Source organism: Furipterus horrens, unplaced genomic scaffold (assembly GCF_987537825.1).
Source record: "Furipterus horrens unplaced genomic scaffold, mFurHor1.1.pri manual_scaffold_11, whole genome shotgun sequence".
In the NCBI taxonomy this organism is placed as follows: Eukaryota; Metazoa; Chordata; class Mammalia; order Chiroptera; family Furipteridae; genus Furipterus; species Furipterus horrens.
This window is the reverse complement of record NW_028327181.1, coordinates 95,888,364-95,902,994: the sequence shown is the minus strand read 5'-3', so window position 1 is coordinate 95,902,994 and position 14,631 is coordinate 95,888,364. Positions and strand designations below refer to the sequence as shown.

Sequence of the window (14,631 nt, the reverse complement as noted above, 5' to 3'; positions counted from 1 at the left end):
GTGCTCAATGTGTCTTTGTTCTCCAATTCTGTTTGGATGGCGTGGGCTAATCTTTGTTGAAACTAAGCCTTACAAAATATAGAGGATTCTATTTTTTTTTAAGTATATTTTATTGATTATATTGTTACAATAGTTCCAATTTTTTCCCCTTTGCTCCCCTCTGCCCAGCACTCCCCCACCCCCAGCAATTCCACCCCCACCCCCAGTCCATGCCCATGGGTCGTGCATACAAATTCTCTGGCATCACCCTTTCCTATAGTATTCTTTAAAAAAAAAAAATAATTAGTTAATTAATTTTTTATAACAATAAAAAATAACAATCTCCTCCTCTCAGACTTAAGACCCTTTATAATCTTATAAAGGACAATGGGCAAAGGTCTCGTGCTCCTCTAGCTGCTTCAAGCCGGACATGGTCGTCATCCTACCTACCCTTGGGGAGGATTCTAATATTTCAGTGCTACAGTTTCTATGCTGTATAACAACTTAGCCCAAAACATAATGATGTATGGCTATCATGTCTTATGCTCACAGATCCTGTGACTCGAATATGGACAGGACACCGTAGGGATGGCTTGTCTCTGTGGTGACTGAGGGCTCAGCTGGAAGCCTCAAAGGCCACGGGCTGACATGATCGGAGGGCTCACACATTCATTCACACATTTATGTTGATGCTGGCTCTCATCTGGGGAACCCCCGTTCCTTCCCCCCTGAGCTGTTTGGCTAGACTGGGCTTCTTTTCAACATGGTGTGGGGTCTGACTGAGGTTCCTTTCAACATGGCGGCTGGATTCCGTCTGGAGTCAGAGATTCAGGTGGAAGATGTATCCTTTGGATGACGTAGCCTTGAAAGCCCCATAGCTTCACTTCCAGCATATTTATTCATCAGAAGAGTATGTTGAATGGGAGATAAATATTGATGCCACCCTCTTTGGAAAGATACAACTTAACACATCTATTATCACCCTAATGGCAACCTATGAGGAAGGTACTCTTCTTAAATCCATTTCACAGAAGGAGAAATTAAAGCTCAGCAAGGTCAAAATGTTGCCCAAGGCCACGCCTCATAAGTAATAGAAGTCAGACTTGAACTCAGGCCTCAATGACTCTAATGCCACCTCCCTTACATCCATCGCCTGCCAAACATAGAACATAGAGGCCAACCGCAGATTTTATTTCTTGAGACACTTAATTAGCTAGGTCCCTCTGGTGAATCATCGCTTGTTCTGATAGCATTCCAGGTGGCCCCACGCACAAAGTGAGGCCTGAGCTGAGGCACAGGTTGTACGTAACCCAATGTGGCAGGAAGAGCACGTCACGTGGTCTGGGCATTAAGACAGGAAAGGTTGGCTGGGACCAGATTAGGGAGGGGCCTTGAGCCCAGGCAGGGGAATTGAGACTTTCCTGGGCAAATGAGGTGATTCCAAAGGTTCTGAGCAAGTTGGAGACATGGTCAGAAAAACTAGTCAGGGGTGGTGGAGATGGGCGGGACCATGTTGGGAGTCAGTCACTGCAGCCAGATGGATGGACACACTTAGCTTGTGGGCGGGGCCTGCAGGAACAGAGGGGCCTTGGTAAGTGCAGGTGACATCCCAGAGGAAGAGCTGAGAGACTTTGTAGGGGACAGGGAAGGGGAGCACCACAAAAGTTTCCAAGGATCTGAGCCTCGGTCATCTGGGCAGGTGTGAGGGGAGACCTATTAACTCAGAAAGCAAGAAGGACGGCCAGGCGAGGAGTTAAGAAACGCTCGATCTTTTCTGTTGGAAAGTGGGGGTTGGGGTTGGAGCTCAGGGAAGAGCCAGAGCAGGCGTGAGAGTCTGTGCAGACAGACTGGGGTCAAAACCATTAGATTAGGTGAGGGGAGAATCAAGCCCAGCGCTTTGGGAGATGAGAGTGTAGGCCGGTGGTTCTCAAACCTGGCCCTTTGGCGACAGAATCCTCCCAGAGCAAGTCAGGAGCTCAGAGGCCCAGGGGCAGTGAAGCCGGGTCTTTCTGTTCCCTAGGGAGGCGGGAAGGGTGGGGGACAAGTTCCCAGGGGATTCTGAGGCCCACCAAAGGGTAAGAACCACAAACTTGAGTGCAACAGTAGCTCTCAGCCTCGCTCGTGTTTGAACTATCTTTAGAAATACCCACGTGTGGGTGCCGCCTACCCCAGGAGCCAGGCAGGCTCTGCTGCTGGCCTGGCCCCTGACCCCCGCGTGTGCTCCTCCCTCTGCAGACATGGGGAGCTTCGAGGAGGGCGAGAAGCACCAGAGTGTCTCCCACGGAGAAGCTGCCGTCATCCGCGCCCCACGCATCGCCAGCTTCCCCCGCCCGCAGGTGACCTGGTTCCGGGATGGCCGCAAGATCCCCCCCAGCAGCCGCATGTGAGCACCTGCTCCGGGTGGAATGGGAAGAGGGGCTGGTCCTGGCAGAGGAGGTTCGGGGCCAGATAAAGCCCCCAAATGCTGAGCAGGGCCCTATCCACAGAAGCAGACTCTTACAGCTCTCCCGGGATGTAGCCAGACCGGGTACCTCCCAGACGACAAAGTTGGGTTCATGAGGGCCTTTCTGGGAATGTGCGTGCGCAGACTTGGAGCCAGGGCAGCTCAGTCGCCTTCCCGGGGAATCCCAGGCGCTGGCTCCGTTCTCAGGGGGGCGTAGTTCTGCATCCCAGAGCGCTTCAAAGCACTTTAAGAATCCAGACAGGCACTGACAGAGGCGCCCTCACTGTGGTTACAGGCCCAGGACTCGGGCCAGGGTGGCGTGGGGCACACAGGCCTGTCCCCAGCAGGGCGGGTGGCCCCTGGGTGTTTCCGGTGTGCGGGTGTGGCTGGGTGTCCATGGTGTGCTGGGACTCTGTGTGTTTTGGCTGCTGGGAGGCCATGAGGCCAGGGGGCCCGACAGGGAGAGAACACAGGGCCCTTTCAGCCCTTACAAAACCCCTCTGTGTGGCCTAAGGCATCGGTCGTGGCAGCCCGGCTTGCGGCAGGAGCAAAGGAGCCAGCACCTCCACAGAGGGCGGGGGGCAAAGCATTTCCTCCAGGACACGCCCGGGCCTCCTGCTCCCGCTCAGGCTCTGGAGCCAGCCCAGGCTTTCCCTTCAACACTCTAGCCTCCCCCTACTCCCAGAAAAGGAGCAACACCCCACTGTCCTGGTCTCCTGGGTGGAGCCTGTCCTGATCTCCGTATGAATCAGGAGCTGAGGTGGACAGTTCTTGCCTTTGGGGACCATGACGTCTCGTGAGAGAATCATAACAATAATAATAATAATAGCAATGGCTTTCACTTCTGGGGGCGCCTGCTGCATTCTTGGGCCCGGGTGAAGCACACCCAACACATCACCCTCCCCTCTGGGACAGGTGCACCCCTCCGAGGACAAGACACTGTGTCTCCTTCCCTTCTCAGTCCCCAGAGTGCATGCTCCAAAAATTTGTGTTGAATGAATGATCTCTGAGAGGCAGCTGGTTGTTGCCCCATCGTAGGATGGTAAAGGGAAGCCCCCCAAGTTTAACTACTTTGCCAGATCTCACCACAGCTGGTTCCAGGCTTGCCGACTCCAGAGTCAGGGTCCTTAATTCCATCTCACATAGAAGTTATGTGAGAGGAGGTTCAAAGGGAGGGGGAGAAAATAGATAAAGGGATTGCACTCGGGAAGAATTGGCCCTGGTAATAGTGAGTCTCAACCTGGTGACCTACTGAAATCAGCTGGGACAACTTAAAATATGCTGATCTTTAGATCCTACCCACCCCACCCCCAACATTCTGACCTCATTCAATGGGGTGTACCCTGGCATCGGGATTTTTAAAAGCTCCCCAGTGATTCTAACTTACAGCCACAGCTGAGAACCACTGTCCTAGAATGTAGCAGCTACCTACAGACACGATAACGCTGTGGAACAAATGGTGTTTCTCTGTCATAATGAATTTGATCGAGGCTGGGCTCTCTCACTTGTCTGGGCGTGGCTGGCTCTTGGCGGATTAGAATGGCCGGGTGACTGCCCTGTGCCCCCCACATCTTGCCCTCCAGCCAGCTAGCCTTAGCGTCCTCTCCGGGCAACCGCAAAAGAGTAGGAAAGAAAGTAGAAACGGATTTTTCAAGCCTCTGCTAACTACCCATTGACGAAAGAAAGTCATGTGGTAGAACTCAGATTCAAGCAGCAGAGAAACTGAGTCTGCTTCTAGTGGGAGCACCCACACAGTCACGCGGCAAAGGCCGTGGGCGCAGATCGGGGGAAGAAGTAGAGCGGAGCCCCAGGTTAGCAGGCGGCCTCCGGCCGTGCGAGTCGGAGCATCGGTCCTTAAACCTAATTAAGGGTCAATGAACGGCAGAGTGTGGCCAACCATTAGCAGGAGGGGAGGTGGAACTGGAGAACGCTACGCCGGGTGAGTCCTGCCCCTTCTTAACTCTCTTCTCTGAGGTTATCATCCTTGTCCACGATGTATCAGTGCTGGCGTCCTGCACGCCACGCACTTGGCCGTGGCTTCCTAGAGTGCTGTGTGGAGGAGGGTTCTGAGGCCTCATCCAGACTCATGGGCAAGAGCCCCCTGATCCGTTAACAGTGTGTGCCGGGGCTGCAGGCGGGGACACGTGGGCCCTCATCACAGCATTTGCTGTGACGGGTGAGACCCTGCCTCCATCCTCACGCCCGTCATTGCCTTTCCTGGCACCTTCCCACCCCCTTTTCTCATTCCTGGCCTCTGTCCTCACCCCCTTTTCATTCCCAACAGCCTCTGGCACCAGGACAGAACCGTCTCAGGGAGCACACACAGGGAGGGGCACACGCCCGCCCTCCCATCGTCTCGGGCACTTCTACCCGACACTGAGAGCACACTGCGGTGATTTTATCTCAGCAATTACAGAGGATTAATATTCATAACCGGAGGAAAGGTTCCTGGTGGCAGATTCTCATGCGTCTGTTTGCCAGAGATACGTATCTGACGGGTGCTGTCAGCCAGAGGGTTTGCAGGGTGCTGCCCTCACTGCTGGGGAACAGACAGTGACTAGCAGCACCTCATCCACTGCCGGGTGCCCAGTGATGGCCAGGAGACACGATTCCTAACAAAGACGCATGCTGGGGGCTTTGGGCAGGTTCTGGGATGATGTATCTTATTCTTAATTAAATTATCCATTGGCCCCCATGGAGTCGAGAAAATAGGCTGGCTTATTGAAGTCGTAGTTGCAAGGTGGGGTGCAGAGACCTGGTAAATTGAAACCAGAGGAGTACAGCTGAAGAGAGAAAGAAAGCAGCCCACCCCTGCCTGAGCGCGGAGCCCTGCCATCTGCACAACTCTGCCGGCTCCTTTCAATGTGGGTGCATCCGGGGGCAGCCGGAACCCTCCTGAGGGCCAGAAACAGCTTGTACAGTGTGGAAGTGGGGTCCAGGGTTGTCCCAGAGGCATCTATGAAGGGCCAGTCATCCTGTGAGCCCAGAGACCTTCCTGAGCCCCCTGTGGAAGGCAGGGGGAGGGCAGGTCAAAGGCCCACTACCACTTCTCAGTCTCTCTACCTGCAGCTCCACGCCACAGTCGGAACTCGAACCCGGGCCCCGTGGGTCATTTTCCAGAGTACTATCCTCTGGGGGTAGTTAGAGCAATGCTGGCTGCAGTCACAGACTCCCAAACTCAGGGACTTGGCACCACAGATACCAATTTCTTGCTCATTTAGAGGCCCACCACCGGCGAGGGGTGGGAAGGGTGGTCCCCTCCATAGTCGTTCAGGACCCTGGGCTCCCCAGTTGCTTTGCTCTGCTCTGACAGGGGGGACAGCAGGAACATGGGGATCACGCAGAGGGGGGTCTTGTGGTCCAAGTCGAGAATCGGTGCACATCCCTGCCCCCATACCCTGCTAGGTCAGCCATATGGCCCCATCTGGATGCAAGGGATGCTGGGAAGGGTGGCCCCTGACTTCCCAGCCACCACCCTACTCTATGGAAGGGGCCCCTGAAGCTGAAGTGGGCAGCGACTGTACCTCCTCAGTATGCCACCCCACCCAGGACGGGGTATCTCAGCCACGACACAGTTGACATTTGGGGCCCCATAAATTCTCTTTGGAGCACGGTAGGGTGCTTAGCAGCATCTCTGACCTCTACCAGTAGCTGCTAGTAGCTGCCCCACAGCTGTGACAACCAAAAGTTGTTCAAATATTGCCTAATGTCCCCTGGAGAGCCAAGCCACTCCTGGTTGCGATCAGTCATAACAGAGACAAGATGTAGCTCAAAGGCGACGGGGGTGGGAGAGTCTTCCTGGTCAAGGAGAGAAGGAGCTGGAGTTGGAAGCCTTCTCTGGAGGCCAAAAGGGGGCTCGGGACAGGCAGGAGCACCGGACAGTGGACCCAGGCCATGCCCGGTGTCCTGCTCCCGCGGTGCCATGGCAATGGGAGGGGTGGGGGCGGCTGGGTGCCATGAGGTTCAAGTGCACAGCTGCTCATCAGATTAGTCCTGACCTTGGACTGCGTGCCAGGTGAGGGCTGTGCGAGAGGGAGGGGGACGTCCCAGGCCAGATGGCGACAGAGCAGAAGCAGAGGCAGGAGTCAGAACCCCTCACCCTCAGGGCTGGAAGGGGCTCTCACGCATGTGCTTCCGCCCCTTGCACAGATGAGGAGACCGAGGCCCAGCAAGGAGGAGGCTGGGTGCTCCTTAGAGCTCCGTTCCCGAGCGTCCCCCGTGCCCCGGCCAGAGCCCAGCCTCCCTTCCCCCACCCTCGCCCACCCCGCAGACTCCACTGAAGGACAGGGGCCCTGCAGGAGACTTCTGGGGGGAAAATGGCCCGTTTCGTTGCTTTTCCACCATTTTAGCCTCGCTTTACCCCACCTCCCATCACCTCATTAGCTGCAAGCTACAGGGGCTCTCCAGAAAAAAGAAATGGACATTATCAGGGTGCCCAAGGATTGGGGCAGGAGGCCTTTGCCTCCCTACTTGCAGCCCTCTGCTGAGAACTCCCCGACACTGCACATGCACCCCCCAAAACACAGGAGAGGCTGGGAGAGAGCAGGCTGGAGAGGCATTAACGGGGCTGTTTATTTGAGAGCTTGTTTAAAACTCTGTAACATTCACCTAATGGGAAAATTTGAAAAGAATTCAACTGGATTTGTCCTTGTTAAACTAACATTAAGGATATTTAACAGCTGTCTCGGGCACATCGCGTTAACATCCAGCGATAGACTTGACAAACTAATGGTTTTAATTGTCGTCGGGAGAATGGGCGCGAGGAGGTGACAGGCAAGAGAGGTGTGGGCAGTGCCCCGGCGCTGTTCCACCCACATCGAATGGGGTCCCCAGGTCCCCACCTGGACAGGCCCTCCTTCCTGCCTGTGGACCTGGGTGCTGAGGGGCTGTGTGACGGGGTCGCAGCAGAGGGACCCGGACTGGGAGCAGACAGCCGGTGTCTGCACCCCACTGCCCGGCAACCTCCTTTTCTCCCCTGCACCAGCCCGGCCAACCCACTCTGTGGACCAGCTTTGGGGAGGTGGAAACTGTTACCATAAAAGGGGTCTGGTGGGGGATGTGAACCCCGGAAATCCATGCTACTAGCGACCTATAGCCTTTGAATCAACCTAAACAAATTTAGGATTAGGTGAAGGCACTGAGTCTGGAACCGTCCTGTTCATTTCTAAATTTATTATCATTGCTCATCATTCATCATTCGTTCATTCATTCATTCAAAGACATTTCTTCAAGGGTCTGAACGCTCCTGGTACACCCCCAGGGATGAGAGAATCACACACACACAAAGCCATCGATGCTGTGAAAGGACAGGGCAGAAGTTCGAGGGACCTTGCGGGAACAGCCCCTAGTCTGGGTTTGGGGTGGGTCAGGGCAGCCTCACACTGGACGGCAGCCTGGGACCTCTGGACGTGTGCTGTTTTGGGGTCTGGTCCCAGTGCTGGCAGTGCGCTCTCTACAAAGTGTGTGGTTGGAGTTCAGGTGTACGTGGTTCTAGGAGGTGGCTGGGGGAGGGGTTCTGGGAGCCACCAGCTCCCTGTCCTCGCTCCCGTCCCCGGATGTGAGAGCCCCTCGGGCCTCTGTCAGCTGAGTCCTGTTCCCCTTCCCAGAGCCATCACCCTGGAGAACACCCTTGTCATCCTGTCCACGGTGGCCCCCGACGCAGGCCGCTACTACGTGCAGGCCGTTAACGACAAGAACGGGGATAACAAGACCAGCCAGCCCATCACGCTCACCGTGGACAGTAAGTAAGCGGCTGGGCTTGGGACGGCTGCGCGGCTCTTCATTAAATCTTGTGAATGGGACTCGGGGGGGTCACTGGGAAGATGGAATGGTGCTGGAGGGGGGAGCTGGGGAGCGCAGGGGAGGAACCCTCCGGAGGAGGGGGCGGCCCAGCTGGATGGGGCTGCGTTCATGCATCAGGAGAGGGGACGCCTAGCTGGGTGGTCACTGGGGCCACGGGGGAGAGTGTGCATGCGTGGCCGAGTGACCCTGGGGCTCAGATGCAGACGGGGAGAGCGTGCCAGGCAGCGGGAAGCTCCTTTTTAAACAAATACACTAACTGCCGGCACTCGCTCAGCATGTAAAAGTATGGCTTCTAACCGGAGCCAGGCCATCCTCACGGACGGGGACACAGGCTGTCAGCCACACCCCTGGCCGGAAGTGCCTCTGTGTCCATCCCTAGAGACCACCAGTGCCCTGGGAGAGAGAGGCAAAGCCCCCCCCCCAGGGGGCAGGGGCAGAGGGTAGCAAATTAAAAGGGCGGGTCCCTGAGTTGTCTTGCTGACGCTGAGTCCTGATGGAAGTGCGGGGCTGTCCTCCCCGGCCAGGCGGGCCCCCTCCTGCCTGCTGCATCCCTGGGGTGGAGAAGGTGGGTGCCGCCCCGGCAGCAGGCCCAGGCCGGGAACCCGAGCGTGTGGGGTGAGGCCAGGGCTTCCCGCAGCAGCTGAGCAGCCTCACAAGCTGGGGAGCCAGATGTTCATGTCTCCTCACATCTGTCCGGCCCCTGCTCCACACCCGAGTCTCATTTATCATTCACGGTCGCTCTGGGACGCACCTGCCAGCCTCAGGATGAGGGTGCGGCCCAGCATGGGGCCTTCCCCGTGCTCCTCTTCTGATCCCAGCCTCTGTCCGCCTGTCCCCATTCCTGGGCCTTCTGAGCGCCCGCACACCCCCTCCCATTTCTGCAGAGTGAGCTCTTTCCTCCGCGGCAGGCTCCAGTCTTGACCAGGGAGAGACCTGGACGCAGGGAGGAGAGTTCCATTCTGGCTACTGACCTATCAGGGTCCCGGGTGTAACCTTTGACATTGACCTGGGCCAGGGTCACAGTGCAGGTGCTTCTTCTGTGGGAAGGGGGATTTACTCACCAGAAGATGTTTTTCCCCATGTATTTTCCAGTGATCAGAATACCTGGAATCTAATGGCATTCAGTCATTGATAGGAAGGAATATTCATGGCCCAAGTCAAGGCCAGCTGTCTTCCTGAGTGACTCAGTTTACCCTGAAACCAGAGGTTGGAGCCTCCTGTTCTGTGTTTCTCCCCCAGCACTTAACTCTCCTGGCCAGCTGCAGGGATCATTCCCTCTTTGCTCCATGTTAGCACCCCCAACCCTCCAGCTGGCCCAAGGGAGACAGGCAGGGTGCCCCCCAGACCCTGCCTCTACCGGGCCTCCCCCAGTTGTCTGTTCCTAACCCCCCATCGCCCCGTGCCTCCTGCTCTCGGGCAGTGATTTGTACTGGATAGAGAGCAGCATCGGCTGATTTTCAGCTCATTTCTCCTCCCACGAGTGACTGTGCTTCAGAATCCTGTTTTTGTCACTGACCCAAATCCCCAGCCTGCCTGCCTGCCAGCCAGTGCGCTGGGAGCAAATGCTGCTTCTCCCGCCGCGGGCTCAGCTCATGTATCTCGCCCGAGACTCACCCCTCTCTCTGCTCGCTCCCCTCGCCCTTCTCCCCTCCTCTGTCTGGGCAGCTCAGCTTCTCAGCAGCTCCCCTCGGGTACCGGTGCTCTTGGGAAATGGAGGAGAGAGCCCGCCCTGTGACCCTGGGCATTGCCTCTGCCCAGGTGTAACCCTGGTGACCTCACACAGACTGTCACAACTCTTGAAAAGTCCATACCTGGTGGCAGCCCCACACCTAAGGATCTGACCTGCACTGCCCAACAGAAATAGAACGGGAGCCACATAAGTTATTTAAAATTTGCCAATTAGCCTAATTTTTTTTAAAAAGGGGATGAGAAATAGGTGAAATTAATTTTGTTAATATTTTACTTAACCCAACATATCTAAAATACGTAGTACCGTTGTAACATACAATCAATATGGGGAAATATTAATGAGATACTTTACATTGTTTTTTTTCATACCAAGCCGGTTGAAATCCGTGTGTATTTGACAGTTCCAGCGCTTCTCAATTTGGCTGCAAAATTTTCATCTGGAATACGTGCTCTGTATTTAGAGTTCAGCAAAGTGACTGCTGAAAAGGTGGAGCCATGTGCCAGGTTGTTCCACGCTTACTCAAAAGTATTCTAAAAGCTGATTTGGGGGCCTGGTTTTAATTAAATGCAAATTATTTAAAATTAGATCCCATTAAATCAAAGGGGCAAGGGTCACATTTCAGGAGCTCCCAGCCACCTGTGCTGGATGGCGGAGGTCGGCCCCCTGCTCCTGGGCAGCTGGATCCTGCCCAGGAGGGAAGCAGCTACCCCCCCGCCCCCGCTACCCCGCTCACTTGACCTGTGGCCAGGGTGAGTCCTGTGGCCCATAAGCCTCCGTTTCCTCATCTGTAATGTGATGCCTGTGGCCAAGAGTTGTTGGGAGGAATAGATGAGGTGACTCTGGGCGAACGGATGCCTATGGCCAAAATCATCCTGGGGCAGCTGGATCCAGCCTCCCAAGATGTGGGGAGCCCCTACGCTTCCTCCCGCCCCGGGCTGTCCACATCAGGAGCTCACCTGGAAGATTCCCCTCCTTGCTCTGGCCTACCCCAGGTGTCCCCAAACACGGGCAGGCAAATCCCCAGGAGGAAGGACGGTCTGTCATTTATTGAGCACCTACTATGTGTTGGTAGTCTGCACTCACCCCAGACCAGTTTAGCTCGGGGACACCTGAGCCAGACCAGGGTGTTGGACCAGGTCTCCCTAAACCCCAGGTCCTCCTCCAGTGGGTCCAGGGTCCCCAGCCGCTGCCTGTCCCTCCCTTTGAGTCCCGCAGGCTGCCACCTGGGCCAGGACATGAGCTTCAGAGTTCCTGGGGTGCAGGGGGTCAGCCCCTCCTCTACTCTCCCACGGCCCACAGGCTGGCCCAAGGCCCTGGGGCAGCCTCATATTTTTAAACTCTGCCTTCCCAGCTGACAGACAGGGCTTGGGCCCTGTCTGTCTCCTCCTCTGTCCCCATTAATCTGGGCCCTGGTGGCTGTGCACCCAGCATATAACAAATAACTCAACACACGTTTATGGATTCAGCTACATGAGCAGCTTTCAATCTGATCACTCTTTATGGCACCTACATGAGGGTTTTATATTGTTGCAATTATCTTGTTTTATACGCTTCCTTCCCCTCCCCCCTTCATTGTACTTTATTTTTGACATTTTATTCCCATTTGACCTGGGCCTTTACCAGCCAGGCCTGGAGTCCAGACAGCAAAACCTGCCCGGGGTGGACCAGGGTGGCAGTGGAGCCACCGCGTGCCCTCCCCATAAAGGATGACCTACCACTGTCACCCAGGGCTGTGCACGTCACTAGGGACTGCCACCTCCCAGCATCCTGGAAAGGGGCCAACTAGATGAATTTTTTGGTTAGAGAAGAATTTCCCGGATGTATTTTCAGGAGCTATGAGCAGGTGGACAGGGGACATGGGAGTTTCTGCCAATATTGTGCCTACACTAACCCACAAAGATCAGAGTAAGGCCACTTCTTAAAGGAAATGTTACTGCCTCTCCTAGAAGGCTTTGGGGCATTATTATGCTTTAATAAAGCCCCCTCATGATTGGCTCTCTTTCATGTCAGCCCTCAACCCTGGGGGCTGTGCAATGATATTTCCTTTCATTCGTTCACCTAAGGAATGGATTTGAGCACCTGCTCTGTGCCAGATGTCAATCTTGTGCTGGAGATGCAGGGGTGCGTGGGGCTGTCTGAGTCGGCCCAGGTGCCTGTAACGAGACCACAGCCCAGAGCATCCACACAGACATTTATATCTCAGAGTTTTGGAAGGCCGAGATCAGGCCACCAACAGCTGGGGGCTGGAGAGAGCTCTCTTCTTGGCCTGCAGACGGCCACCTTCTCAGTGTGTCCTCACGTGGCAGAGAGAGAGAGAGAGAGAGAGAGAGAGAGAGAGAGAGAGAGAGAGAGAGAGAGAGAGAGAGAGAGAGAGCTCTGAAGTCTCTTCCTCTTGGACCCCACCCTTATGACCTCATGTAACCCAATTCCCTCCTACACATTCCATCTCCAAATACAGTCTCATGGGGGTTAGGACTTGAACATATGAAGTCGCAGGCAAAGGTCCACGCGGTCCCTGTCCCAGGGCTGTGTAAAAGGATTTTATTCTCTCACAGTTCTGAAGGCCAGAAGTTGAAATCAAGGTGTTTGCAGGCCCAAGATGCTTCCTTGCCTCCCCAAGCGTCCCGTGGCTGCCGGCAATCCTTGGCCACCCTTGGCTTGTAGATGCATCGCGCCAATCTGCCTCTGCCTTCTCCTGCCTTCTCCCCTGGGTGTCTGTGTGGCTGTGCCTAAATTTCCCTCTTCTTGTAAGCACATGTCATATGGGCCCTAGGGCCCACCCTGTGTGGGAGGACCTCATCTCACCTTGCTGACGGCTGCAAAGACTCTTTTTCCATTTATAACACCCATGGATATGAATTGGGGTGGGGGGGCAGGACACCGTTCAAACCAGTACAGGGAGTTTGCATTCTGGTGGAAGAGGTAGAAAACAAGTAAGCCAATGAGAGGAATGTAGGTGGAGGGAAGGATTGGGGAGACCCAGAACAGGAAAGGGGAGATGAGGGGAGGGTGTGATGGCAGGAGGAGGAGGGACAGCCCTGGAGGTGTCTGACAGGCTCTCCGCGGACCCTGTGCAGAGACCCATCGGCAGAGGAGGAGAGGCGAGGGGGTCCCGGGGTCAGTGCCTGGAGGTTCAGCTCAGGCGACTGCCCTATGGCTACCTGTCCCACTCCACAGGGACAACCGTCCATGGCATGAGCTTCAAGGGGGGGGGGGCAAAGATTGGGTTTCTGAGCTCTGTCCCCAACTAACACCTGACCTCTCCCCAAGATGTAGGGGGCCCTGCAGACCCCATCGCTCCAACCATCATCATTCCTCCCAAGAACACCAGTGTGGTGGCCGGCACTTCGGAGGTGACCATGGAGTGTGTAGCCAATGCCAGGTGGGTGGTGTTTCTCCCCACTCCCCTTCACTCTTAAGTCCAGTGGCTGCTCCTGACCTGTGGGCTCCAAGGAGACCAGTCAGAATTCAGAAAGGCCCAGGAGTGTCCTATAAGGACCCAGGGCAGGAAAAAGGGTATTTAGCCCCAAGGAAGGACAGCAGGTAGACCTGCCAGCTACTGTCACAGGGTCATCGGAAGTAAGCAGGGCCAGCTCGCTCTCTGTGGCCCAAGAAGAGAGACTAGGCTTTGAGTGGGAGTTATGGGGCAGCAGGTCTCAGCCCAGGTATTGGGGACAGGGGAGCCCTCTCACTTCCAGCCCTCGGAGCAGCCTAGACAGGGGCAGGGCCCTCTGCCCACGGCACCCTCCTTGCAGGCAGGCACATGCAAGAGGGAGGCTGTAGTGGTCTCCGCAGGGATGCAATCCAGGCCCCTTCCTAGCCGTGCAGGCCCCTTGCTTTCTCACATGGGAAACAAGTGATTCCGTCCTGGGTAGGGGCTTTCCCACACAGATATCACTGCCCCGAAGCCCAGAGAGAGCAGGCGACCTGCGCGAGGTGGCCCAGCTGGCCGAGCACCTGCCTCACCTGTAAGGTGTGTGGGCAGAGTGCCGGGTCCAGCCTGCCCCGGCGCCTGGAAGGGCTCAGGAAGGATGAGGGGTGTGACGGGCGGGGCGTGAGGCCAGTGGCCCTGAGGGAGGTCCCCTCCAGCCGAGGATTCCCGGAGAGCAGGGCTGACGTCCCTCCAGGCTCTAGTTTCTCCCAAGCATGGGGAAGGCCACCAGTGTGAACGGAGCACGTGAAGGCGGGGCCGCGAGGATGCGGAGAACACGCGCAGGACAGGGCCTGCCTACTGTCACCTGGGCCATTGTAGCCCCAACTTATTCGACCATGGAACCCCTCTTTCATGGGACCCCTCTGAACACCCTGTGCAGCTAACACAGAGCCCCTCCCCGCCCCCGCCCCCACCCCACCTTTGGAAGATCAGCCCTCGGGGATCTGCCAGTGGTAAAAAGCAGCGCCCGGCAAACCCAGTCTCGGGGGACCTCTGGGGTGCCAGCGTCAGTGATGGCGGGAAAGGGCTCAACTCCCACCCCGTCCACGCCTGCCTCTGTCTCCCCACCTCCGAACTGTGGGTGCTTCTCTCACATTTATCCTCGTCACTTCCCTCACCCTTAGCAGTCTCCTGTCCGCTGACTTATGTTTGAGTAGGGGAGGGCAGAGGACGGGCTGAGTGAAGGCAGCTCCCCTGCTCCCGAGGCCCCGTGCACGGAGTTATTCCCGGGGTCGGGGCCTGTTCTGAGGGCCGTCTCTGTGTTCATGCATCCACCTTCGCCCC

The 14,631-nt window shown here is 56.1% G+C and overlaps 1 protein-coding gene across 1 annotated transcript in view; it reads left to right on the top strand.

The window, feature by feature from the left end:
• The window catches only part of SDK2 (sidekick cell adhesion molecule 2), a 228,181-nt gene that overhangs the window by 138,097 nt on the left and 75,453 nt on the right, over nucleotides 1-14,631 (top strand). Inside the window, exons 4-6 of the mRNA XM_090290506.1 lie at nucleotides 2,215-2,362; nucleotides 8,029-8,162; nucleotides 13,185-13,296. Of these exons, the coding sequence (XP_090146632.1) occupies nucleotides 2,215-2,362; nucleotides 8,029-8,162; nucleotides 13,185-13,296 (394 nt within the window). The remainder of the gene's footprint in view (nucleotides 1-2,214; nucleotides 2,363-8,028; nucleotides 8,163-13,184; nucleotides 13,297-14,631) is intronic.